Source organism: Ornithodoros turicata, chromosome 3, assembly GCF_037126465.1.
Source record: "Ornithodoros turicata isolate Travis chromosome 3, ASM3712646v1, whole genome shotgun sequence".
Taxonomy (NCBI): domain Eukaryota; kingdom Metazoa; phylum Arthropoda; class Arachnida; order Ixodida; family Argasidae; genus Ornithodoros; species Ornithodoros turicata.
In genome coordinates, this window is record NC_088203.1 from 8,945,604 (window position 1) to 8,973,013 (window position 27,410).

Below are 27,410 nucleotides of genomic sequence, written 5' to 3' on the forward strand. Positions count from 1 at the left end.
GTCCTTCTGTGTGTTCCCCCCCAGTCTCAGAACATCAATTTCTCACGTTCACATCATATCGCATCTCTGATCGAGGTTCAAAATGCCGACGCACCTTTAGGCTTCATCGGACGTAATCTTAAGCTCTCTCCCCTTTATTGTATAATATTAATAATGCCACGGTGATTATCGTTATCAGGGCTCCGAGCACTGCCTAAAGCGAAATCATCGGCATAATACGCGGGACGAAATTGGACCGAAGGACGCACCGTTTTAAAAAGAGGAGGCAGATCGAGGTGTTGCCTCTTTTTCGTCGCCTAATGATATGAGGGTATATATGGCTGATGCGGGGTAACTGCCATCCATTTATTCCCTTCATCCAGCCTTTCCGTGCCCATGAAGAGCCTGGATAATGGTGCGCGCTGAAGCATTAACATACAAACAAACACAAGTTTATCTACGCGCCTGATGCGCGGAGAATATTAGCATACGGGCCAAAAATAGAAACAAGCACCACATGGTTCGCACACACGAGCAGTATCCACGATAAAACGCTCGGACACGAAGGCACGGGTGAAGGTTAGTGAAGCCGTTGAATAATTTTGCCGCCAGGTTGGCGCTAAACAGTCCCGGCAAAGCGAAATGCAGGCCGGGATTCTCTCTCTCTCTCTCGAGTGTCGTCCATTAAAACAGGCGAGCGCTTTAATGTATCCTTCATTAACGTCATTGATGCTCCACTTCCATTCAGACCACATTCCGTAAATAGTTCCGCTCTCATGCATACACTTCCCCATATCAGGATTGTCTTTTTAATTTTTTATTTTTTCGTCGCGTATGCGGCAGATTTGTTTCGGTGAGCCCGGCATGCGCCCATAGCCTGCCGGACACGTTTTTTTTCTTCTTCTTTTATGTAACGTCATTGTGGTTCACCGCCTCGTGTGTCGTACTAGGTGCATTCTTTTCGCTTGCACCTCCTGCACCAAATCTGAACTGGGTTATTTGCGTGCTGCACTTTCCTGTTGAAAAGAAAGGCATTACTAATAAAGTTCCTTTCAGCAGGAAAGTGCAGCTCCCGAAAACCCGTCTTGCGTGGAGCCCAAGGTAGTGCAGTCCAGTGCAAGTGAAAAGAATGCGCATACTGTAAGAGTGTTGAGGAAAAAGAATTATTCTTTTCTACGCGTCGGTGTACCCGGCGATATTCAAACCTTTGCTTGGACGTCTGACGTCAGACGAGAAGGAGCCTTCGGCGATTCCCGTTGGCTCTCGTAACCACGTGACCTCTCCCTTGCCCTGACGTCAGAGCCAGGGCAGTTTCGGTATTCGCGGTGCACGAATTCAAGGAGTGGCGTCAAGTCATAGTCGGTTTACGGAGCCACTACCGCGAACTGTCTCCACTCTCCACCAGGGTCGCCCCGGTGGCGCCGCACTTACCCGGTGGTGGCCCCAGGGAGCGCCGACGATTACATTTTCTCCAGATCACGCGCTGAATTTGATCGACTTCCTAGAACGATTCCCGGCCGCTCTCAGCCTCGTTTCGTGGTCGGTCATCGATGGCCACGTCCTCTGTTCTTCGAAGATATCGTCCGTTCTTTAGTCTGTCATTTTGCGACCGAGAAGCGTCACACAAAAAAAATGCAGAAATGAACTTTGGAGAGACAGTATAGGAGAGTGGATTTCCGTGGATTCATCTGCCAATACCACAGTCTATTTGGAGGATTGAAAGACGCGGTTAGAAAAGCCTCTGTCATTGCTATCCTCGAATGTCATGTAAGAAAGCACTGTCGGATTCTTACTGTCGGATAGTTTCCGAGGTATGAGACTGTACTACGGGACTGCTATAGTTGCTTAATTGGTCTGTGGCGCGTCCTGGGCCGACTTCACAGGGGACTGTGCCTGCCGACATTCGCCTCACACGTTCTGGAGGAAAGCACCCAGACAGCACAACCGGTGCCAAGATTCGAACCCGGGTCACCTCCCTGGACCATTAGGTGTGTGGTCCACCTGGAGTGGTCCACCCTGTGTCCACCCTGTGGTCCACACCACCTGGAGGTGTGTTAGCTTGTTAGCCTGGACCGGTAATCCAGAAGATATGGGTTCGAGTCCTACAGCTGGCTAACCTTTTCTTGCGTGACTTCCATCTTTCAACATCAATTGTCTCATGTTCATGATTGTAGAGTGCACGTTGTCCTCTTATAATAAAGGTCCTGCTTGGCAGGGTGCGCTGGAAAAATTCCTAATGTGTGTCAAACGGGGTAGCTGGAATATGTCGTCATCTTTAGAACTCGGATTGCCAGGAAAATGCCTATTTTTTTCTCCCGTGGTTCAAACAGCGCCTTTTCAACACAGCACGAACAGTGTGCTGGCCTCTCGGGGAACCTCCTGTATCGATTTGATAGTGCCTCTTAGTGCCTATTCCCGCGTTAGTGCCGATTTTTGCGTAGATGCCTAAAGCTAGGATCAAACATCGAAAAATGCCTATAATGGCCCCAAAGCAGTGGCGAAGCTCCGTTGTTCGTGCGAAATTGACATCGGTCACGTCGGACGTCCTTTTGGAACCATCGATCGCTTGAAAGAAGCTGGAATCTCAAGGGTACCATAACGTAAGCCGAGAATTGAAAATCGGTTACTCGGTACAGTCGCTTACCCGTTCTTTCTCTCCTTTCCAGCATTTATGTTGTTTCGTGGATCTTTATAATAGAATATAGGCACGTTTCGTAACGGTTTTTTCGCAATCTAGAACTCGCAGAACTATTGCCTGTTTTCATCCGGAAAAAAATAAAAAGTCGCAACTCTCACTTTCTGAAAATTCTTCTTGCGGATGAAACTGATTTATTCGTGATGAAATTCGACCGAACCCCCGAGACAAGGAAAAAACAGACGATCACAAACACATTCTCGAACTGCGTTTCGAGAATGTGTTTGTGATCGTCTGTTTTTTCCTTGTCTCGGGGGTTCAGTCGAATTTCATCACGTATCACCAGTTGGCCTGCGTTTTGACTCTTATATTCACGCTCGATTTATTCACTTTATTTGAATCACCGAAAAAAGTATTGAGTAAGGTACGAAGGTACCACAAATAGTATTTAGAATACAGTATCATAAATACGGTACTCTAAATACGTACAAAGTCTGCTCACAGGACGTTAACAATATACAAGCCACCCGCACCGGCATGCCGTGCTCGGCAGTTACTAGACGCAGATGGAACAGTTGTGGAATTCAGGGGCGCGTTCCTCGCCACTTTCTTCGCTTCGCAAGTTCGCGTTTGCTCCGCCCTCGCCAGCACTATGCCACTGGCCGTCCAATTACCATAATGCAAGCAAAAAAAGAAAGAGAGAGAGAGAGAGAAAAGACAATGAGGCTCGTGCAGATGACGTCACGCGCACCCTTTGAACGGCTTTGGGCCACGTGACTCGGTAAAACATCGGGGATGCGTCACAGGCGTCATACTGCGGCTGGAATGAACCAACAGCGTGTGTTTTTACAATATATGCTCGTTATTGCATGCACACACTGCAACAACTCACGGCATGCCCTCCTATACAGTAACTCCGGTGCGGCAATATGTTTTCCCGAGTCACGTGACCAAACGTGACGTCACAGCCCAAGCCTCATTGCTTTGTGGTGGCTCAACCGCCGTCGTCAACAGTCGTGCTGCACGAGAGCGCGTGCCGGCATCAGCCAACCATCGAGCCGCACGAGAGCACGTGGAGAACACAGCGTTCTGATCGTTCATTGGCTGCTTGTGTTTTATTCGCAACCTCTAAAGCTTCACAATCCATCCTCAGGACGCACATTCCCCTGGGCGTCATCGTGACGTTGCCCACCTGTGTCAGGCCGACGACAGCGAGCCCTTTCACCATCACCACACCCTCTCACCATGACCACCTCCTCCAACTAAAGCTTCACTACTGCGTGGTCGACTATGGCAAGCAATTCCATCACCCCCCCCTCACACACACACACGAGCTACTTACCCCCCACCTACGGTTTCACGAAAATATTGCATGCAGGATCGAAAATGGTTCAGATTTATATATTAAAGTCGTGCCATTTGTGAGGATATGGCGCGACACGCAGCTTACTTGGGTTGTGTACCAGTTTAGTGTTAATAAAGCTGTCGTCACCATATAGATCTATTTCTAATGCGAACATAAAATTCATTTTCGATGTTCAGTCCCCTCTCCCAACGCCGACGATCATGGGCGCACAGGCTAGTAGGGAAAGGCTGTTCAGCGCTCACCACTGGGAGCGTACCACGTGGCCCACCTGTTGCCATGGTGATGGGCGGAGTCAGCGCAAACTTGCGATGCGACGTGGCTGTGAACACGCCCCTGACCATTCAACGGCTTCCCATGCAGCGCAGGCGGAGCAAAGGCGAACTTGCGAAGCTACGGAATGGCAAGGAATGCGCGCCTCACACTCTTAAAAATGACGGGGGGGGGGGGGGTAATGGCAGGATAGGCTCGCCGTTGTTGGCCACACAGAAGTGGTCGTCACGACTATAGCCCCCCCCCCCCAAAACACACACACACACACACAGCCCTCTCGTGCCACGTGACAGGCACTTTTCGCCGCGTACCACTTTCTGGTTTCCAGAGCAGCAGACGGAGGCAGCTCTGAAGTACACTCAATCCTGCACTCTTAAAAATGAACTTCACCGCATAGCACGCTCCTAGCCAACCATCATTGCGAATGATATCGTTATCTGCCCTGACTGGCTGAAAACGGGAGGCGTACGCCTTTTTCTGTGACAATTATGAACAGCATAAGTGTCAAAAGGCGTACGCCTCCCGTTTTCAACAAAGGAGATAACAATATCATTCGAGATTATGGTTGGCTAGGAGCGTGCTACGCGGTGAAGTTCATTTTTAAGAGTGCAGGATTGAGTGTACTTCAGAGCTGCCCCCGTCTGCTGCTCTGGAGACCAGAAAGTGGTGACGCGGCGAAAAGTGCCTGTCACGTGGCCCCAGAGGGCTGTGATGTTTGCCGGCTGAGCATCAGCCGGCAGAAAAGTGACTCGTGTGAATACGCACAATTACTCTCTGTCACCATCCTACATGGGAGGCGCCATTTTGGGTGGCAAATGGATTGGATAGGATTGAAATGGATACCTCTCGCAATCTGCCAAACTAGTGGATTTTTGTGCCGGTTTGAAGAACGCCACCTAGACGACGCAAGGCACGTCGGGAACAGCCGTCTGTGCCATCCGCTGTTCCAGTTCCTCTGCCTGCAGAACCACCTGCTGGTACACATCCTATCGTTCATCTCCATAAAATTCAGTAATTCAATTCAAAATTTTACAACACTGTGCCGTTCTTCTTATTTCGTTGCGATGTCGTGTTCAAGGCCTAACACCGACGACAAAACTTATTATTTTCGGTTAGATAGCACAAATTGAAACTGTTTTTTGACAACACTTACAAGAGGACGTATGTCTGCACCGTAAAATAAAAGTGGTCTGTGAAAAAAATTTGTCACGATATTCCCGCTTCACCGTGTTTGTTTTCGTCGCCATTTTGGGTGGCAGTCAGGTGCCATGGAAGCCCACGCTATAAAAAGCAAACCAATGAGAGGCGCGCAACTGCGATTGACAGGTCGAGCGCGGCAATCTTTTTCCATGCACCAACCCAACAACCTACCAGCATATCCTTAAACCCAAATCATGAAAGAGGAGTCAAAACATCGCAGCGAAGCTTTTCTGCGCAGCACCTGTAACCTTGGCGAGTCTGCAGGTCTGTTGCGTTGCAGCACGATAACCTTATCATAACCACATGCAAAAGAGCAACAATACCCTTCCCTGTTGGGAAACCTCTATCGATCCCTATGTGTACAAAAACAAGTCTCTCGCGATTCTTGCAACAAATACTTTATTCATCTGTGACATGTATATTGGCGTATACAGAGGCGGCATTTTTTTTGATTGACAGGACTGCAGCGTCCCAAAAATAGGCTCTTTTTTTTTCCAACGGCTTTCAGAAAAGCTCAATATGTACAAGCGGCGTATATTCACAGCGGTAGCAGTAATGGGCCCGGGGTGCCTTCCGGAAGAAGGGGGAGCCGGTCGCACCAGGGTTTGGACGCCATAGTCGAAAGTCACCCTTGCCCCCCCCTGAGTCCCTCTCAAGACTAGCGACTCTGTTTGAGCAACAATGGCGCCTCGTGTTTTCATCTAATGAAATGGGCACATGGCTGCGTTAAAAGCAACAACAACATCAACAACAACTCTTCAGAGCAACGCGTTTGTATTATATTACAGTATGGTTGGATGACTTCTTGGACGAGCGCTTCTGCGTACTTTGTTCACGTGGAAGCTCGGTGTGTCCGTGTATTCGCATGAGCGACATTCCGATGGAACATTCTAGTAGAAGAGAAAGCAAGTTCCGCCGCGTCTTATACGTTGAGCACTCGCGCCGGAATATCGAAAGTGGCGTACTGCGCACGTTGCAGACGACACCATGGCCCTGTCGTCTGCTACGGAATATCTTGTAGCTGAGCCGCAGGAAATGCACCATGGTTAGACCACGACCTACTAGATTAGAACTACAATGTCATAAAAACGGCAACTCCTATGCAGGAGCCCGTCCGCACTATCCGTTAGGGGCGCTACGCATCGGCCCGCGAGATCTCCATCGTGATTGGATAATGGAAATTCGAATTTTGAACGCGCAGAAGCGGACACGGTGTGTCTGAGATTTCCGGCGCACGTCGAAGAACACTAGGTGGTCAAAATTATCCTACTCTGCGGCACGTGCAGCGTGTCACCAAACTAGGCTGACACACTCTATACCTCTAAAGCTACTCCAAGTACTAATTATACGACCGTACGCAACAGTTCCCAAGAAAACAGTGATGATGATGATGCTGATGATGAATTTACAACTTTAACAAGAACTCATTTCACGTGCGACGTGCGCCGCTTGTACAAAAAAAAAAGAATCCAAAGGTACAATAAACGGGTCGATATGTAGCGCCACCGGTAGGCTTCGAATGCTGCGACGAAAAGGGAGGTGCAAATGACGTGGTCGCTATAATCTATAGTAGGTCGTGGGTTAGACGAAATGGCATTTTGTTGAGCGCTCCCGTTGCAGCAGAAAGCTGTGACGTTTTGCTCGTCTTCCGCTTCCGGATTATTCTGGGGAATGCCACTCTCGCGAATACAGGATATATATGGAACTCCTATACGGGCTTGCGAGAATCCGCCGTACACGACACACTCATCTGTTTTAATAAGAGTCCAGTATCACAAGCGACTTCACAGACTTGTACATGAAACGAGTTTCTTCGTGGGACTCGACCCACCTATACCTCGGCCTTAGCTGCCTGAACCGTTCTCAACAGGGACGCATCCAGCAGGGGGAAAAAAAAAAGTGTGTAAATTGGGAAGCAACTGCAGCTTCCAGTTCCCCAGATTGCTGTTACTCCCCACTCTAGTCCCCCTGACGCTGAACTTTAGTCCCACACACTGCAAATAGTCCCCCGACTTCGTATAAACTTCCATAAATTTATTCCCAAAAGTGACTAATGGGGCTAAAATCACTTTTTTTTTCTTGTGAGAGTGTGACAAATATGGCCCAATTTTGTCCTCTTTTCAACCATAAGGCAGTGCTAGCTTACTTGCGGATCCGTCCATGCGTTTACGTGAGCAGGGATCGCGTCGCCACGAACGATACTCATTGGGTGGCGCTCGATGCGACGTCACGTCCTAAACCGTCACGTCACGGTAGGTAACGTTGCATCGAAGCGTCACCTAGTGAGATCAAGGCGAAACCTGCGAAATCCAGAAGAGGAGCTTCCAACTTTCTTCGAGGATTCCATGGGGTCACCTGGAAGCCTCACCAGAGGTCTCTGCCTACTAGTTTGGCAACGGGTAGAAGCCCAGCGGCAGTTCCTCAGCTAGGGTTCACAACAGTAGCCGGGATCGAGGCAGTCAAACCACATCGGGAACCATGCCAGCGGCCTCTGGTCGCAACTTCTGCGGCAGTTATTTTCGGAGTCCGTTACCACATCCACGCTAAAGATAATCGTCAGCGCCATCTAATCACAAGCTCGGCACCAGAAGGAAGGCTTACCCCGGCTATAGCGCAGTCTTACACCTGGCATCAAAAGCTATACCACGCACAGACTCGTACCAGACGACAGTTAACAACAATAACAACAACCCTGCCTTCCACCGTTCCTCTGATTGGCCATCTGAGGCGAGCGAACTGTCCTATCACTGGACCCTCAAACCGGATGAGGAATTTACTCGTCCAATCGCCGGCGGTCCCTAATAAAAGGCACAGCCCTGAGACGTCGTCCTCTGTGTCGGCACCCCGGGCGTTTGATGACGGGGTTATGTACATGGGGGAGGACTAGAGCGTGGCTGAGCTCAATGGACCCAAGGCCGGGCGTGCGAGTCGAAGTTGAAGTCGAGGTTCCCGTCGACGCTAAGCTCGTGTCGGATCACCTGGTCCACGTCGCACTCTAATCCACCTTGCAGCGACTCCAACAGGTCGAGGTCTTGAGGCAGGGGGTCAGGGGCGCCCAGCGACTGCAGTAAGTGGCCTACCACAACCTGAGGGCAATAGGGGACCTCATTCAAGTATCCCATGTCATAGCACGTGCATAACATACAACATCACGGATAGGATAAACAGAGCAGAAAGGGTTGAGTCTCCGTTCCCAGAACACAATCTATTTCGTACGACCGAAGGGACAACAGAGCAAACAACATCAACTGTTACTGCCACTCTATATCATATACGTAGCTTAGAAACTACATTCCGGGGACTAATGGCAGATTTTTGTTTTCCTTTAACGCGGGATTGGTATTTATAGCACGTGGAGTTACAACCCTTCCACCTTCTGTGCACCAGAGCAAGACAAACAACTGGAGTTCTGCTAAAGCAGGTGCTACAGTGACATTGCTTAATCATCGTTCGGTGGGACGATGGCCCCATCACGAACACTGGAGCAGCACTCCACAGTGCAGCACTCCCGAAAAGGAGGCTGGGGCCTGGGACAAGCTTACGCGTAGTGTGGAGGCCGGTCCTTCGGTGCCCACCTGCGATGCCGTGGTGCCCAGCGATACGCCTTCCTCTTCCACGAAGGCAGGTTGCGCCGGTGTCGCTACGCCGTCCCGGTACGCGTAAGGGGAACGCTCGGCCAGCGTCATGGAGTGAGTGAGCGTGTCGGCCAGAGGATCGGCACCATACCTGTCCGGACGGGGCGCCCAGTCAATGCTGCTCGGCGTTCCGAACGGAGACTCGGGGAACGCGTCTAGGCCGGCTGTGCCTCCCTCAGACGACGAAGGACTCGTCGGCGATGCTCTGTGGATAACACGGAAGAGTAACGGTGGGTATCTTCTTGAAGGAATGGGGTCGGATAATGGGACAGGGTGGATATCCGTGTATTCACAAAAAGGACAATTCCCAAAATACAAAAAAAAACGTCATAGCTTTCTGTTGTCACGTGAGCGCGAGCACTCAACGTCGTGTCTTCACGTACACTTCTAACCGTGGGGAATATCCTGCGACACAGCCACAAGATATTCCGTAGCAGACGACAGGAAAGGAAGCTGACGGTGTCGTCTGCCAAGTGTCGTCTGCTATGAATGGCGCCGTGTGAATGCTGGATGCATGGGATGGGACTTCGGCTCTGTGAACAGTGTTTTCGCTTTTCCTTCCACTAGAATCTTCCCCGATGATGTCCTCCGTGTGAATACACGGTATGGGTGGCAATAATCGGGCTCGCGTTGGCAGACATTTACCAGAGGAGCGAAAATCGTACCTTGAAGACTGTCACTAAGGGAAAGGATCCTGAAGCTATGTCTTCCAGGTCAGATAGAGGAAGCCATAACTTTATATCCTTCCCAGTCTTTAGAAGCGACCACTAGATCTTTTTTCTCGTCTTTTTACTTCATGGAACTTTGAGTTGTCCCCTGCTCAGATAACGCCCCTATTAACCTCCACTGCTGAGAAGTACGTACGTGCCAGACTTCTTTTTTCAGCTGCGCGAGGATAAGGAGCTCCCAAAGAAAACGAAAACGCACTTTCAGGAACACGTTCTCGGAAACATTATTACTATAAGAACTCCATTTTCATACTCCAATGGGCACAATCGAATCCCTTTCACACTTCAAACCGGCGAGGTACTCGTGAGGAAGTACGAACCAGAAGGGGGAAGATACCTGAGTGCTTCGAGCTTCTTCTTGAGGCGGCCCCTCTTTTTTTCATAGCGGGGAGTCTCCATGGAGGTCGCCCTTCTTCTTGCTGCCTTTCCCGGCTTGGCATCCGGATTGAGTACCCACCATGAACTCTTGCCCGCGCCTTCGTTCTGCACCCTCATGAACCGGTTGTGCAGCGACAAGTTGTGCCGAATGGAATTCTGGGAACAAACAAACAAGCAAACGAGGCGTATATAAAATTCACCGTGACCGTGAATGCACCAAAATAAACTTTTAATGCGATAGTTTTTGGAACATTCCCAAAAGGGCGGAAATATTCCACTCGTGCATCTCTCTTTTGACTGGCCTCGTACACGTCACTGATGACGTCGTGTGGTCACGCAATCGCTTCTCATTTCTGCAACGATCAGGGCAGATGAACCGGTCGTTAAGCGTGGCCGCTGATTTGCATCACGACATAATCACGGTGCCAAACAAAGACAACACACACACAGAGAAGGTATATTTAGAAAGGGGCATGACGCAGTTGCTCCTAACAATGTTTGGAATTAACCGAGAACCACAGGAATATGCCGCTATTTTCAGTACTTACTCATTAAGGTGTGTATATGCGGGTATCTCATTGTCTCTGATCTTTCGGTACTTTTCCTACGATACAAGCCTGCTGTGAACAGCCTTGAAGCAGGCTTCTTGCCGCAACGCAGTCACTAACACTTATTTAAACGGATTTCACATTTCGGACATTTGCAGTTTCTTCGGATCGCCCCCCCCCCCCCCCACACACACACAAAAAAAAAAAAAAAAAAAAGAAATCTGCTGATGTTACCAGTGTGACGAATGTATTGTGTACAGGGTCAGATTGGGATCATTCAGTCCCAACACAGCAATTTTTTTACACCTTTCAACGTGCAAAAGGGTTTCAAAATGGGTGTTGAAAACGGTGCTTGTAAAACACCATTCTGAAACAGCGTTTTAAATTGAATACACCCCCTTAAGATGGTGTTTTCTGTAGAACACACCTCTTTACTTACGGAGTTTTCCAATACACCCTTTCGTCCAGTGTACCGCTACCGCAAATGTGTGTGCCATGGGACAAGACATACACTTTGATTGCCTAACTGTCTCCTCTGAAGCGCTGCAACGGTACGCGTCACGAAGCGCTTTCCTTTTGTTCACGGGGGAAGCCCCTGGCTGTTGATACAAATAAACCGCTTCGTGCAGAGGACAGATTGGCTTCCATGTCGCAACCGTGCACTGGAATAGCACAGGCCCATTCCCGAAGCCTCGCATGGCCCGTTCATTGTCCCATTATTATTTTCAAATTATTAATATTAATTCAAATGACATTTGTTCTGCCATACTACTACTACGATGTTGAAGGTCAGTGCTTGGGGGGCGTATCTGATTACAACGACCCGCTGCCATGTCATATCACGCGATTGTCTTCATCCCCCAACACCTAGCTGTCGTTGCGCAGTCAAGCGTTCTGGAATAACCGGCTTGACTTTTCAATCCAATCCCATCCCATCCGATCCGTAGTCAAGCTTCGCGAAAAATTCGTAATAGCGTATGTAATCCCTGGTCGACTTTATCTCAACGCGAATTTCCTTTGCGCAATGCGACAGCGTGACTAGAAAAATATTTTCATTAATATGCGTTTCTTTGTTTGTGTTTTCGTTTTCTTTTTTTTTGTTCAGGCGACTTTTAAAGAATGTCAGGTACGCGCATCTAGGAGACAAAGGTCGGACACGCTAAGTGCTTTTTTTTTTTTTTTTTAAATAACAGAGGTAATCTGATCTCCTGCTATCGGCTTTCCAGGAGAAATCCTCCCTCACGGTCGTCAGCTGTGTTCTCGATGTCTCAATATCGGCAAGATCGTAGAATGTGGAGGAAACGGACGGCATCCCACCCATCGTTGATTGGAATTACACGCTGCCTCAATCTGTAGCAACTAATCCTGCTCGTTTCCGCGAAGCCGTCGCACTGTATCTATTGGACATTACTGCCGGTTCCAGCTGAGCGGTTTGGGCTAAGTTGCTTTCGTTGCTTATGCTTCATTTCAATGATGTTACTCGTTACGATTTATTCGTACAAAATAATTTCGAGGAATTGAAAAAAGAAACAGAAAAAAGAAAACGCGTATTAAATGCGCGGCTATAAACATAAAAAAAAAAAAAGAACGGATCAGAATATGAAGTAGTGTTAACTTTGTTTTATGGCCCCTCTTGTGCAGCTTTCGGCTTTACGTGTGCAGCTTCAGTACTCTGTTTGGAAATAGACATCGTTTGGATTCAGAATTCGAATAACACTTTCGTATTCGATTCGGGAATCGAATCGATTTTTTTCTTTCTTTTGCTTCGGTATTCGTAAAACATGATAAACATATTCGAGTATGCGCACATGCATAGCTTGCAGCAGGCTTCCCACGCACGAAACTTCGTGGTGTTGTGTTCCCGCTGACACTTGCAACGCACCTTCGACTTTTTCGCACGTACCCTCTTGTCGTGACGTCACTGGAAACGTGACACGTCGTGGGAGTCTCCTATATCGTCTTTCAAAACCTCCCTTCGCGACGACTTTCAAAGTTCGCCCTACAGAGACTTCTGACGTAATCTCGCGGACTTTGCGACAGATCGCAGCAGCGAGGGATTCCTTGGGAGGATTGCATCGTCGCCTGCGAGTCATGTGATGCCCAAGGTTCGAAGCAGAAGACAGCGATGGCGCAACGGATTTCCAGATTCGTCCGCATCCTTTGGGGCCCCAAAGCGCTGTCTCCTGTTCCAAAAACTCTCGAATGTTCGCAATGAAAAACCCGAGATGTGAGACAAGAAAAACACACACGAACATTTTTTTTTCTTGTCGTCCACACGGTCTCGAGTTTTTTCTTTGCGGAGTTTCGACCACCAGCTCGCTTGGTTTTTAGCCGTTCTTTCAGTCTCTAATGTATAAGTTCGTGGACTTCCGCTCGATTCTCATCTCAGGGGTGTTCTAACTGCGTAAGGGGTGTGCGACAACTGTGATCGTGCGACAACAACTGTGATCGTATCTGCTAACTCTTCGGGTTTTTTTTTGTAGTTTTTTTTTTGCGGTATTTTCTTCAGGTGCGTGGGTGTTGCAAGGTATTTTAGGGTGTTAGGCGGTGCTGAAAAAATCCGTGTCAGTTTCACGTTTTGGTGAGGAGCGACCATGTACGTCCGTCTGTCCAAGCTGTCCAATTTCTTCTTTTTTTTCTTTTTTGTGACAACACGTCGTGACAAGCAGTGCGCCGACACCGTAACTATAGAAGTGGAGCACTGTGATGGTACCTGGTGGCGTTAAGGGTGGGTGTTAAGTTGAATACCTGACTTGAACTTTGCACATTCATAGCATTTGCCTCGCAGTTTCTGTTTATTTTCTCATCGTGACGCAGCAACAAAACAGAATAACGAAAGTCAAAATCGCACCCGATGCATTTGACTTGGTCTAGACAAACATCGCTGTTCAGTTCTATTCTTGAGTAGTGACACGGTCTTAAAAACAATGAAACCCCCCGCGAAACGCGATATTATAGGCAAAGGTCTTTCGGTGTAACATGAGGTGTGTAGCATGAGCAAATACAGGTGAAAAGCTTCCGACGGAAATCAAGTTGGCAACAGTGGGCATGACGTGACTCAGCTCATTGTGGTCACAAGTAATAAGAGTTGTAATAGTTCCTACACAACACAGAAGGCTTTTTGAACGACGATGTTCCGAAAAACCGTTGTCGGTGGCACAACTATATACAGATGCTTTTTCTTTTCTTTTTTCTTTAGATGCTCCTGCCGGAAGTGAGATTTGGCCACTAGGAAATGCCGTGTCAAAGAGCAGCGATAAAGGTTTTAACATTGCAATAGCCTTTCAAACCCCATTCCTATTCAGAAACCCCCAACCCAATGCAATATGGGGGGGGGGGAAGGTATGGAAGAGGGCAGGAAGGGGTACAAAGGCAGAAAGGGGAAGAGAGAAGGAAGCCATTTTCTTCTCTCGTCTGCATCCGGAGGTAATCGGGAAGTTCAAAACCGCCGAAAGGGGAGGTCACCAACTCTTCACACATACACACAAGAAAAAAAAAGGTGGGTGAAAAAAATGGGGGAGGAAAAAAGGGTGGAAAGGGAGAACCCCTGCAGCGGGGAACCGGGCTACATCCCACCACGCAGAGAGGTAATAGGGAGGGGGTTGAAGGACCCCTTTGAGCAAGCCCCCCCCCCCCCCCCCGCCTTTCCTGACCCGTCCATCCTCCTCCTGCCCAGTTGGACGGCCGCGTGGGGTCGCCGACCTGCTGCCTTTTTTCCTTCCCTCCCGGTGACCATGACGGCCGCCGTCATGGCAACCGTGTCTTTCATGCATTCCTCTGCCTGCAGCCGCCAAGAAATGCCCCGACGCCACTCACGGACCGATTTATTTCTGCGTCGTCTGCTACATCTCCTCCCCTAGCAGACGAACGTTGCGAAACTTTTCATTCTGAAGATCAGATCGTCTGCTGCGCAGAAAACATTCATTAGCAGACGAGGCATTTAGCCTACACAAAATAATACTCCAGATAAGTACGGTGTGCCCGTTACAAGAAGCACGGGCGAAAAAAGGAAAAAGAAAAAACAGTTTGGAAACATTTTTCTATTTGTGTAGTCTGCATCGAGGATTAGTGGTGCGCACTATTTCAAAATACCGACGAGGTAAGTAGTGCAAACGGGAGTATTTTTGTTCGGTTGACATAGAAGTCACGCGCGTACGTCACAACAAGACTTAAACTGTGCTGCGCTGCACCGCAAAGGGTGGGAACTAAAATATCGTCTTTCCAAAATAGCTTCACGCACGGACACACAGAACGAAAGCAAAAAGGACAAACGAAAACGACAAGGATCCGTTCCAAATTTACACGTAAAGAAAGTTTTCCAAAATGACAACAGCACTGACACCAGCGGCTGCCCTTCCCGCCATACGCAATAGAAAGACGCATCATTGTAGGTACAGGTGGGATTGCATCCAAATGATATTGCCCCGCCACGAACAATTGTTTCGGTATTGATTGTGGACGATCCGCGCTGCTCGACTATTTTTGTTCCTTCGAGTTGAATAGCATAGACAAGGTCACGTGATACAGATTTCTGGCACGTGCGTGGACGTTGCGACTTCAAGTACGGGCTCACGTTAGGATGGAGAGATAAAATTCAGACCTTCAGAGTTATTCAAATGTGGCAGCATCTGACCTTCGAGTCAGTGTATGTGTCGTCTGCAATGCGCTCACGCTTGCAGACGACGGTTTCTTTGCCTCATAGAGAACGTGCTCTATACAATGGTTTAACGCATAGTCAGCGGACGGGGAATTCGTTTTTCGACGTCGCCGCTGTCTGTCTATATACCAGTGTGTGAGCATTTCAAAGAGCTTTTGTCTGTGCATGCACTTTTGGATTGGATTGGATTGGATTGGATTGGCCCAACAACAACGGGGTCTCAAAAAGGAACGTGCTATCTCATTCGCGAAACACACAATGACATCTACAACCGTCAGACTTTGCAGACGAATGTTGGCACAGTTCATCGTGAAGTCGGCCCAGGACGCATACCAACCCCCACTCCTTCCTGCTGTCCACGTCTGGACGCCGCTCAAAGCCACAGTTGCTTCGCGGCGCTAACATAATTTAAAAAAATTAAACAAATAAACAAAATCGAACAAGGAGAACCTGACAAGATGGCATAGATAATGGAATTATCTATAAGCCAGTACGAACTTGACGTTGAGCGTCGCCACCGTCGTCCCAGGAGGACGTGCTGATCCGTTATCGTTGCACAACGTTTTCAGGCATGGCACAACACAGATTCCCAGCAAGAACTGACCCACACTGTAAACATTATATATATATATATATATATATAGATACTCATGGAACGATGCGACAGCACCAGCGGACACGTGTTTCGCCGTGTTTGTGGCTCGTCAGCTCTGGGTAGCTGCGCATCGTTCGGATTTGGCAAACCGCTTCATCGTCGTTACGCTCGTTACAATATAACGAGTGGCGGGAAATTCAAAAAGGTAGGCACGTGACACATTGCGCGTGACGTGTACCCACGGCCTTCACGTATCGCGCGAAGAGCGCCGTGCACGTGTTCTGTCACGTGTCTACCTTTTTAAATTTCCCACCAGCCTTTTTGAATATCCCGCCACTCGTTAGCTTGTAACGACCGTAACGACGATGAGGCGATTAAGCCCCCAGGGCTCGCTCAGCGAGCGATATACACCTGGGAGGGTGACTAAGCAGTAAGCACTCCTCAATGCCACAGTGCAAGCCAGTGAATTATAATTAGGGAAAAAAGCTATTACAGACACAAGTAAATGACACAAGACGTGTTTGAAATTCAAAATTACAGATTAATATGGCTTCTGATATCTGATATCTGTTTCTCTGCGTGCAGCCATAGACGCCATCTTAATCTGTAATTTTGAATTTCAAACGCGTCTTGTGTCATTTACTTGTGTCTGTAATGGCTTTTCCGTAACGTAGACAACCCTTTTAGCATTCCAAGTATCTTAAATGTAAATAAATTATCTCCTTTTTTTTTTCTTACTTCCCGTACCTTCGTAGTCTGTTTCATTTTACCTATATATATATATATATATACATATATATCGAATGGAGCACGTGACATATGCCCCGCAGCCACCAAAGGAAATATACCACGTCCAGTTATCTCGAATGGCAACGTGTACAAATAGCCGGCCGGTATCACTCTTGACCTGCTCCGGGTGACTTCGGCAATAGATAGCATCGGTGCCGCGGTACTACTGCCAGCCTATGCCCTTCTGCACATAACAGTTAAGAAGTATCGCCGCCTACAGTGACAGGAGCATATACACTGGTTATGTCCTTTGTTACGTAGCTAACGTAACCAATGCAGAGCAAACACACAATGCTTACGCTTCTTGACGCGACCCTGTCCTCTGTGCCCCACAGCGGTACCCTTGAGCTATTGTTTTTTTTTTTCTTGTATTCGTTAACGATCTAGTACCTTGTATTTAACTCTCTATAATATTCTAAGATCTGCCAGTGACGTGAAGATCATCTGTAGCAAAGGCAGAGAGTTTTCAATCTACCGGAGGGGGCCGGGGCACAACGCCCCCCCCCCCCCTTTTTTTTTTTTCTTTCATACGCGGAGGTCAGGCAGGGCGTGAGGATTCTGTGTTGTGACGTTGTGAGGCGTCTTATTTTTATTTTTTATTTTTTTTCAGGTTTCCCATGATCACTCGCATGAAACAACGAGATTCTTAGGATATCCATCGAAACGTTCATCTTGAGTTTGAGTTTTGCTAGGAGTTTTGCAACTAGCAACTTGCTAGGAGTTTGTAGGAGCAACCAGAGTCTCCAATACAAGAGGAAATGCGTAGCTGGACGCCCGCATCGACGGAGGCAATGTCGGACAAACGCGCTCTATACTTTCGCTTTCCTGTGGACAAGCGTTCTTGTCACAGCTTTGCTGCCAGCACGTTGGAAGGATAGGGAAGCTCATACAGTTTGTGAAGTTAAAATGTGATCTCGTTGAAGGCCATTTGGGGTAACACAGAATCAAATATAAAATTTCTGGCTACCTTTACAGTTATGCTAGGACGTATGAAGCGAAATAAAGCTTTCGGAACGGATACCATCTATTTTAGTGCATATATCTTGTGCAGTGAACCGGTTCGGAACCGATATGTTTGTCCTCCTGAAGCTTAAATGGAATCGAACCATTATGCCTGGACTAAACTCGAACCGAAAAAGAAAAAAAATGAAAAATAAAATAAAAAAGATAAATTCGGTTTGATGCTCTGATCTGCACCGGTTGCAGGGATGTTCCCTGAACCCCCTAACCTGTCCACACACCCCTCAGAAAAAGATCAGTGACATTTACACCGCATCTATACTGACTCATAGTGACTACCAAATCTATATTGATATACCGTAATGTAGAACAACTCCGGATATTTCGAACAGAGATTGTTCCTCTTCTTTAAAAAAAATCTGTCTGTTTGTGTGTATCGAGAGGATGGGTCGCTGCACATCTACGGGGCTTCTTACGTAACAGTATAGAAGTCTGAGTCCCCATATTTAGAAGGCGGATGACGTCATTGATGTTGCAGTATCGCTGGTGGCCATCTGCGAACGTGCGCCAGAGCAGAAAATCTGCTCGCATTGTACGTGCGAAGATAATTCGCAAGAAATGCAGCTTTTTCCCTGTGGGTCAGGAACAGATTTTATCTGGCAATATGAAAAGAACGACAGACGTGCATTTCAGATGGCGGGTTTGCATTACGGTCTGCGAAGTCGGAAGTCATATGCGTATTTCTCCGCTTTTTCCGGAACCTTTTTTCAGCTTTTCTGTTTTGGGTGCGTTGTACCGTGATTTCTCATTCTATTTTCATCGGCGTTGTGTATTACGCTACGGGAAGAAGTTATACTTGGCCGTCGCGTATAAGTAACGGCAGAAGGCGATCTGCTCAATTGTCGTCTGCGAATATCCGTGATCTGCAAAATTGTCGTTTGCAATCTGCTGTGCGTTTTCTGAGGGGTGCTTGATGTCGTCTGCGGCAAGGGAACGAAAACATCTTACGCTTTAGCATATGTCGGTTTACAGAATTCAGTTTTTGTTGAAGCACCCGTAGCATCAACTTTTCGGTTTCGATTAAAGTTTGCTTTGTCGAAAGTGCAATTATTCGCCGGGAATATGAACATCTCGGGGAGGGGTGTGTGTGATGCATTTGCGGCGTTTTTGGCCTCTCTGGTCGGTATTCTTTCCTTTTTTTTTTTTTTTTCGTAAGTATATTAGGGAGTGAGTTAGGTAGAATTATTTATTGAGTGCGTTTGTTTTTGTATGCACTTCGCATTATTAAGTGATCATTTTGTGAATGCCTCGTATTTTTCCTTTTGTAGTCAAGCGGCATTATCGCGGCTTTTTGGCTAACTTTCCCCTAAAAATGTTCTTTTGTGTTTCAGCTGACGATAAATGCTTTGATTTAATTTGATTTGATTTCCCTTAGTCAGAACCAGCGCAGACGACAGTTTGGGCGGGAAGCAGAAACAGGTGATGCTCGTTCGATTCGCGCGCCCCCACATCGTGTTTTTCTACCTGCTTATAGATGGGTTGTGCACGGCCGTGAGCTTGCGAAGCGCCGCTAAATATGCCACTTATCGTTGGACGGCGCGCGATTTTTATCTCTCTTTCGCGTATGAATACTTTTGGCCGAATATGTGATTATGTATAGGATATACGTATATATATAGGAAGTCTCATTTCGCACATTCACAACTGACGTCGTATAAGATGCACGGCAATCGCAGCATATCTTTGCAATCTATCGACTGACATTTATTCCGCAGGCTCAACTGACCTAATGACTGTGTCGATAAGTTGTTTTTGCAAAACACATACCTGAAATAGTGTTTTAAATGGAATACTAGCCTCCTGAAATGATCGTTTCCTGCAGAATATATGCCATTCGAAAAGATGCTTCTTGTAGAATACGCCATTTAGAAGGGCGTGTTATACAGCTTCTGTATTGTGTGAAATTTACACCACAAAGGTGTGCCATAGGACAAGACGTTTACACTCTAAATGCGCCAAAAATAAATTACTGCGTATGGCTTAGTTCAAGTATGTCCCAGAAATACACATCGTAAGATGCCTGTAAGAAGAGGCGAGGTGAAAAATGGAGCCTTCGCCAAGAGAGCATTTTACTGCAGGCTGTTGGCACGTACACAGCTGTGTGACGAGCGCGCACATTCTTGGGGTCCGACCAAGATGCTAACGGAAAGTAACACGGGCTACAATGTGCGTGAATGTGTATATATCGTGAGAGAACTGATGTTCTGAGGCTGGAACAACATAGAAGGGACAAATACAACAAAGCATCAATGCCTAAGAAGCTGGCTAACCTTTTCAGTGACTTTCATCTTTCATCGTGTATATCGTGTCTTTTAAAGATCGGGAAATAGCAGACTATGGCTGCTAGGCGGTACTTCAGGTCAGACGTCGATCTGACGTCTCTCACTGTGTTAACTACACCTGAAAACTGCGAAGAGTACGCTGTGCCAGCTTAGCTAAGAAGACAATATATATATTGTCTTCTTATCTGTGTTTATATATATATATATATATATATATATATATATATATATATATATATATATATATATATATATATAAAGAAAAGCGAAGTGAAGCGATTGGTTATGGGACAATGTTACAATATACCACCCTCCGATCTGGCAACTGTGTGCATCCACCACTGCGCCAGTTATATCACATTTTACGCTTAGCTCCCACTGATCTCTATAGTATAGGCTGGATCGCGCATAGCGTGCTCCACAGCGTGGTCACCGGCCGCCATATTGGTGGGCCCAACGCATTCTGTCGTCTGCATTTAGTTCAAGCGGGGCTGGCCGTATTTTTTTAAAATTTATTTTAAACTAAAGGGCAGGTCATGCCAGTTTGTTGCAGCTTTGAGTACACTTCACGCGGACAGAGAAAGAGGGATAATTTTTCGCAGGTAAGCTCTTTATTTTGAGGAAAAATCTGTTTATTCGTATCGCATGCATCTGACAACTCGGACACTTGTTTGCATTGCTACTTCGCTGGTGCCATTACGTACTAATAAAGTATTTGCGGCTGCTCCTACAAATCTCAAGACCACGTATTTTCTATAAACAATGCGCTTGTGCTTGCAGGTTCCCCTCACAGTCGCCCAGCTGTGCCGAAGAGGCGGATGCAGAACCTGCGCCAATATTCCAATTTGTTCCACTGTTCTTTTAATTTGTGAGGTACGGTGGAAGTAAATAAACTCCTATGTAAACGTATGTGTAGTCGCTCCTACAGCGTTTGTGATAAGTCATGCATGTGCGTGCTCTTCGAACTTCTGTAATGAAATACGCTGACAGCTGAACAACTGCAAAGCACTCGTGACAATAACGTTATTTTAAGATGAGGAATAGGGAGTTTCATTGTTGGATGGTGATGTGGTGAATAAAATAATGGGCCCCTTCAGAACAAGGATCGAGGTCTTATTGCAGAACACACACAGATACACTCGTAGACCATAATACGATAAAGGAAAAAGTCAAACGAGAACCGTACAATACCAAAGCACATAATAACGAACGAGAACCGCGGAACAGCACACGAAAACCGAACAACAAACGAAAACAAACAAAAAATATAAAAACGGAAGTACCTTACAATAACAAACAGTGTGAAACCTTCCTGAGCAAAAATAATTAATTTGATATGTTGACATTCACCAAATTCACTTTCATGCGTATGCGCCCTGTGCACGACAGTTACGACCCCCTATTGGGAATACAGGCAGCGGAGAAGAAAAAGAAGGCAATTACCATTAAAAACTACAGGAACACGGCTAAAGCACGTTTCGAATACATCAGCACACTGATTCCTAAGAAAGATGCGTGCTAATCAGCAATGAGGAGCGTTTAAATCGCCATAAATACTCCAAATCAAATCGCTTCCCATTGTTTCCTATGGGAGCAGCCGGCGCCAGTGGGCCCTCCAACATGGCGGCCGGTTGCCACAACTCTCTGGTTGCCAACTCTGGCTGATTTCCGCTAAAATGGCTACTGTTTGGCTACATTTAAAGTTCGGCAAAAAAATCGTCAGGAAATCAACGAGCTTTTCGAAAACAAGTGCTTTTAAAGAATTGGTGTGGTCACGATGTATTCCTCTTTATTTTATATAGCACTCCATTCTATGAAGTTTTGTGCAGAGGGTATTACAAATAAGCAAATAAAACTATTACACCTAATGAAGTTGAATTGTTTGCCAACAGCGAGTTTTACGCTGTCGCCTTTGCGTACGTAAGGAATAGAGTGGTGGTCTTTATTCTTTATGTACACATTCTGTCTCGCGACGTAAGCCCCCAGTTATTAATTATTAGTTGTACACATTCTGCCATATTATTTGTTTTTACCTTTAACTTCTACATGCTCCTGTGTCATGTATTGGTTCTAAAATAAAATGCTACACGTTTGTGGCATCATGGCTACTTCGGCGGCTACTATCTCTTACGTATGGCTATACTTTTCGGCACCAGAACGTCCACATATTGCGTCAGCAAGCTGGCAACTCGGAACGACATCGCCATCGTTCTAGGTCATGTAGCCAGCGCCATTGTTGCAGGTAAGTGAACTAAGTTCTGCTAGCGCTTACGATGGGAAAATCGTGAAACTTTCAGGCGTCGTGTAATACACGGAAGACATCAGGAAACCGAACGAGCTACATTACTCGAGCGTTTTCAAAACTCCACCAGCAGTGCTTCCTCTTATCTGCGTTACGCAATTCTTCAGAAACATCAACGATCGCTTCGAACCAACAGAGCAACGCGAGATACGACGAACTGATTAGCATAACTTGCTCGCTGTATAACGAAACGGTAATCGACTCACGACGAAATCAATCGGTCAATTTCCCTGTCCCTCCCCTTTATAGTAGTACCTGTACTTTTCCTCCAGGCTATAAATACCGACCCCTAAACCGTTGAGACCTTGAAGGGAGAAACAAATGTGCGTATTAATGAGCTGCATACAGCGGCAGCACGTTGGCTATCGAGGAAGTAAGGTTGGACGATGGGTGTACGGGGACGCAAGGGGTAGATGACCCCTACGCATGCTCAGATGCTATGGGTTCCATACCCCACAGAGGAAAGCTGCACAAATGATCATGGTGGTAGCAGGCATACGCAACTGGTGCTCGCCGATGCAGCTCTTCATGCCCTGCTTCCGGTGATGGTAGCAGATGATAGCGCATTCATCTGCTTCGAATTGTAATCGGTGCATTCATCTGCTTCGAATTATAATCGGTGATTCTCTGTGTAACACAGCAGCACGACGGAAGCCGGAGATGATAGCAGAAGACAGTGAGTTCGTCTGCTTCGGATAGCAGAAGACAGTGAGTCCGTCTGCTTCGGATACCCGTGTGTCAGAGAGCACGACGGAAGTCGGAGATGACAGCAGACGACCGTGGGTTCGTCTGCTTTCTTCAGTGAATTGGTCTGCTTGTAATGCGATCGCTGATACCGTTCCACTGTCTCACGACGGGGGTCAACGCTATCTGGAGTAGACTGAACGAGGACTGATCGTTACTCGACGCCACATACAGTTAGCATTCAGGCAAATCACAGGCACGCTTCTAGCCACCGTAACCATGGGAACGAGACGCACAGCGAGCCAGTCGAAGTCGCAGTTTTTCGTCGTTCGAAATCGTCTGCCAGTTATCGATTTTGCTGTACCGCGCGTCACGAAAGAAAAAAATTAATTAAGTCCGTGAGTAAAAAACTTGCAGCCAAAGAGAGGACGGGACACAACGGTAGAAACACACAACAGCGAGAACTGCAGTTTTGGCTGCAAGTTTTTTTACTCATGGCTATGTACTAACTACCCCCCCCCCCCCCCCCCCAAATTTCTACCTTGGTGAAATTAAATCCGGCTTTAGGGTTTTAGTTTCTCCTTCTATCCACAATACAGTAGACGTAAAAAAAAAGGACACGAGGCCATTTTCATGTAAAATCGAACGACTGTCCAACACAAACACAACTGCGTCCTGCAAACCGGGGTCAGTCACAACAGTCCTTTTTCTTTTTAAACTTTGTATCTTCAGTTCTAGAGGACTGCACTTCACGCAGCACCTTCTAAACATATGTAGCCCACCCCCCCCCCCCCCCCCCCCCCCCCCTCTCCTTTCTATGCGATAAAATGTTCTCAAAATACGGACGGTGTCGATGTAACACCAGTAAAGCCAGTGACGGCGTGAAGTATGTTGTGGACGGCCACATCAAACGTACCTAGACGTATCCCAAATGTCCCCAGTTTAGTAACAATGCGCTATTTATAGAACTGAACACTTCCGAAACAAGCAGCACACGTGCGAGCCAGAACAACGTACGGCCGCATGAAAGCTGTGTGATCAATACGATGCAGACGACACACCCTCGCTCGGAGGGGGGCACACGTGTAGAGGTCGTCTGCCAAGGCCGCCATACTATTATTAAAGTACCAACTACCACTCTCTTTACAATTTCAAGATCACCGGTACGGAACTTCCCGACAGGTAATCCCACCTGTATTCCGTCGTGGCTGCCACCTTTTCCTCTTGTTACATGCACGTGGTGCAATATCGTCCGCAATTATTTCTCTCTCCTCGGATCCTCAGCGATAAAGATGTGCATTTGTGATTGAAGAAGCCGCACACGCGCGTGTGGGGGGGGGGGGGGGGAGGAACCTAACATGTTTACAAATATATGGTTTGATACTTCGCCCCCAGCAACACTGCATATTGTGTGTGCAAGGTAATTCAAAGCAGACTTGTACTAGCTAAAATAGTCTCCTCAAGTTGCTCCATCTTAATATTTTTTAGGGTAACCTGGTATCTTACGAATACCTTTCAAGGTCTGTATTTGGCATCTTGACGTCAATACTTTATGGCAGCAATTTGTACTCATTTCTTAAGTTACTCAAAACACGTTCCCTAAGATACTTAATTTTCCTCGGGAGTCTCAAAGGCAGATAGAAAACGAAACTCAGAAATAGGTACAGTGGACAATATCTTGAAAGTAACGAGTTACTTTTATGACTATTTAGTATTCTACCAAATGTACTGTCAAGGTGCTGCACTCAATTTTTTGCCTCGTGCTCAGTCGCTTACACTCTTTTCGAGTATCATGTACAAGCCTGAGTTGAAGTGATCGGAAAGACCTTTCACAGGTATCCTTGTTACAACAATCGTATTCTCTTGGTGAGTGTCGTAAAAGCCCCACGAGCCATTTCAGAACATCCCACTGTGGTCGCGGGAAATTCCAATGCCGCGTTCGAAGTAAGCGTATACATTAGGACACATGTGGTGCTCTCCCGTATATTGCAATGCCTGCTAAGGGGTTAGCGGGGGTAACGGCCTGCATCATGTGCGCCACTTTTGCCTAGGTGCCACGAGCAGTACAATGTCCCGCGCATCTGGCAACACTGTTAGGCACGCAGACGACAGCAGAACGCGTCTGTGCCCTCTTTTCATACAAACTATGGAAACGAAACTGCGGCTTTTTTGTTGCAATGCAAACAGTACATTGCAAATACGTTGCGGTGTGTGTGCCAAAGCACCTAAAACTTAGATTTACAAGTATATTGCGCCAGTAACTAATGGGTTGCTGTTATCGGAGTGAAATACGCTACTATAGTCTGTCAATATAAAGCCACTAGGATAGTAAATAACGACAGGTGGCGTTCGTAAAGTTAGCTCCACTTTCGCAGGCAGGCAGACACAGAAAGGGAAACCCAATTTCTAAGTACGACCCTTCGACAAGTGAGACATGTGTCATTTTCCTGGAACGTTGCTGTTTCCTTTGATACGTGCGATTGGAACTCATCTCGTGGACCTTTCAATGCGTTTATTCCTGCGCCAGGCGAGGGTGTCGCACAGACATATGCGCGTCAATGTGACGCAACATGCTTCCGCGTACGATAGCTCACGATTGCGCAATCGAAGACATAATATACCGTGCAGTTTCAGTTCTATAGTTCCTCCACTAAGTAACACAAGCAGATTTCGCCGTATGTGGTGATTCTATATGAGCAAAGTGGAGCAAAGCCAATAATCCACATAAATAAATTCCGAAATTTTGAAGCTTCTCCTTTAATATTTCAGGTTTTCAACATTGTTGTGCAGTACTGCTAGTGTTGGCAGACTCCACTGTTTATCACTGCATGCGAGACAGAAGGCACTTTCAAAACAGACGAGCGACAGTGAATTTTCTTATCGCACCTACTGCGCCCTAAATGATGCTCACGAAATGTGCACATTTTATGGGCATCACAACTGTGCATAATGCACCACATATGTCTTTTACTGCATCTGAGGCCATGTTCATGTGTCTGTCTGTCAGCACCTCGTGTTAGCAGATGGGATTTGCTTGATATGACGCAAGGACGAAACTGCAATAAAATACAATATATTCTACACATCAAGAGGTGGATGGAAATCAATTTAAACGAAAGATAAAAACTGCGTCTGCCTAGCACGTGTTTCTTTATTTTTTTCACTTGGAAATTTACCAGAAAATGTTCTTGCTCAATAAACATGATCCCAGAATTCCAAGAGGGATGCCCCACTTGTTTCTCAATCGGAACCCCGTCTTGGCACGGCTCCAGAGCTGAAGCTGGCCAAAGGAGTCGGTTGTAGAGGAGCAAAACAAACCCTACAAAGCCACCGACCCAAGGTGTACACGTAACCGGCGAATTCCACAGGCGGAGGAGAACGTCGTCTGCTAAAAACGAAACATGGCAAATCAATGACAACGTGTAGTGTGAAAACTCCCACACGTGTGTGCATGTCACAAATAGGTGTTTGCAAACTGTTGTGACATTAGGGGTCGAACCGTGGGTTAAGTCACGCACGTGGCAATAGTGCCATAGTGCCTCAAGGCCGACCATACCGCGGAAAGTTGGCAAGTTCCCCGAAGGCCGACCACTCGTCACCATGGAGACGTCGAAGGGCCAGCAGTCCCGAGGTGCCAAGGTCACCACTTTACTTGGGACAACCCCTCGAAAAGTCACGTGGGTGTCATCACGTGATCACGTAACCTACCGCTGCCACGCCTGCGTCCGAACACCGACGATCGTCGGATGAAAATAGCGGCCAAATCCACTCCACGGCGCAACAAGTTATGGCTGCCGTGGGGAAAGCTAAGCCTAACGCCGGGGAGGCGGAGGCCACGTCTTACCTTCCATCCAGCTGAGCTGTTGCTGTCTCCCTTATCCTTGAAGTAGGGCACATTTTGCACCATCCAATCGTAGATCTGAGACAGTGTGAGCCGCTTCTCCGGCGAGCTTTGGATCGCTTGTGTTATGAGGTCCGCGTACGACATATTCCCCCAGGCGTTGCGGCGGGACGAATTTTTCTTCGGCGCCACCGCAGTTTCGGTGAAGGGTTCTGTCTGACCCCCGGGCACTTTGTCGTCGGCATCTTTGTCCATATAATTATCCGGCCGTGGTAGTGGCCATGTGTTGGATCGAGCCCGAGTCTGGGGCTCGAAACTCGGATCCATGTCAACCATCATGGGATCAGGCACTCGTGCTTGCTCCAATCACTACATCCATGAGACTCGCCAAAGACGCACACCGCAGAGATACCTCACGCACAACACATTTTCGCCTCCGCTCCGGGCACCAGGCGGAGCCCTTCTGCGTCGCTCGGCCAGGGCCCCACAGCTCCCCATAGA

At 47.3% G+C, this 27,410-nt stretch overlaps 1 protein-coding gene across 2 annotated transcripts; it reads right to left on the reverse strand.

Moving 5' to 3' along the window:
- Nucleotides 1-5,831: 5,831 nt before the first annotated feature.
- On the reverse strand, nt 5,832-27,385 carry LOC135387984 (forkhead box protein O-like). 2 transcript variants are annotated; one of them, XM_064617241.1, is made up of 4 exons: nt 26,913-27,385; nt 10,151-10,347; nt 9,026-9,290; nt 5,832-8,536 (listed from the first exon to the last, which is right to left on the reverse strand). In XM_064617241.1, exons 1-4 carry the CDS (start codon nt 27,246-27,248, stop codon nt 8,351-8,353), a joined length of 984 nt encoding a protein of 327 aa, XP_064473311.1. In that variant the 5' UTR covers nt 27,249-27,385; the 3' UTR covers nt 5,832-8,350. The 2 variants fall into 2 exon arrangements, with proteins under 2 accessions (XP_064473311.1, XP_064473310.1); XM_064617240.1 differs by having other exon boundaries at nt 8,993-9,290.
- Nucleotides 27,386-27,410: the final 25 nt, after the last annotated feature.

What these genes read in the sequence shown, in the direction of transcription:
- LOC135387984 (XM_064617240.1), bottom strand. Translation starts at nt 27,248, where the DNA reads ATGATGGTTGACATGGATCCGAGTTTCGAGCCCCAGACTCGGGCTCGA. An exon ending in ACAGCTCAGCTGGATGGAAG is followed by an intron (nt 10,348 to 26,912) that starts GTAAGACGTGGC and finishes GTTTGTTCCCAG; the next exon opens with AATTCCATTCGGCACAACTT. An exon ending in AAGAAGCTCGAAGCACTCAG is followed by an intron (nt 9,291 to 10,150) that starts GTATCTTCCCCC and finishes TGTTATCCACAG; the next exon opens with AGCATCGCCGACGAGTCCTT.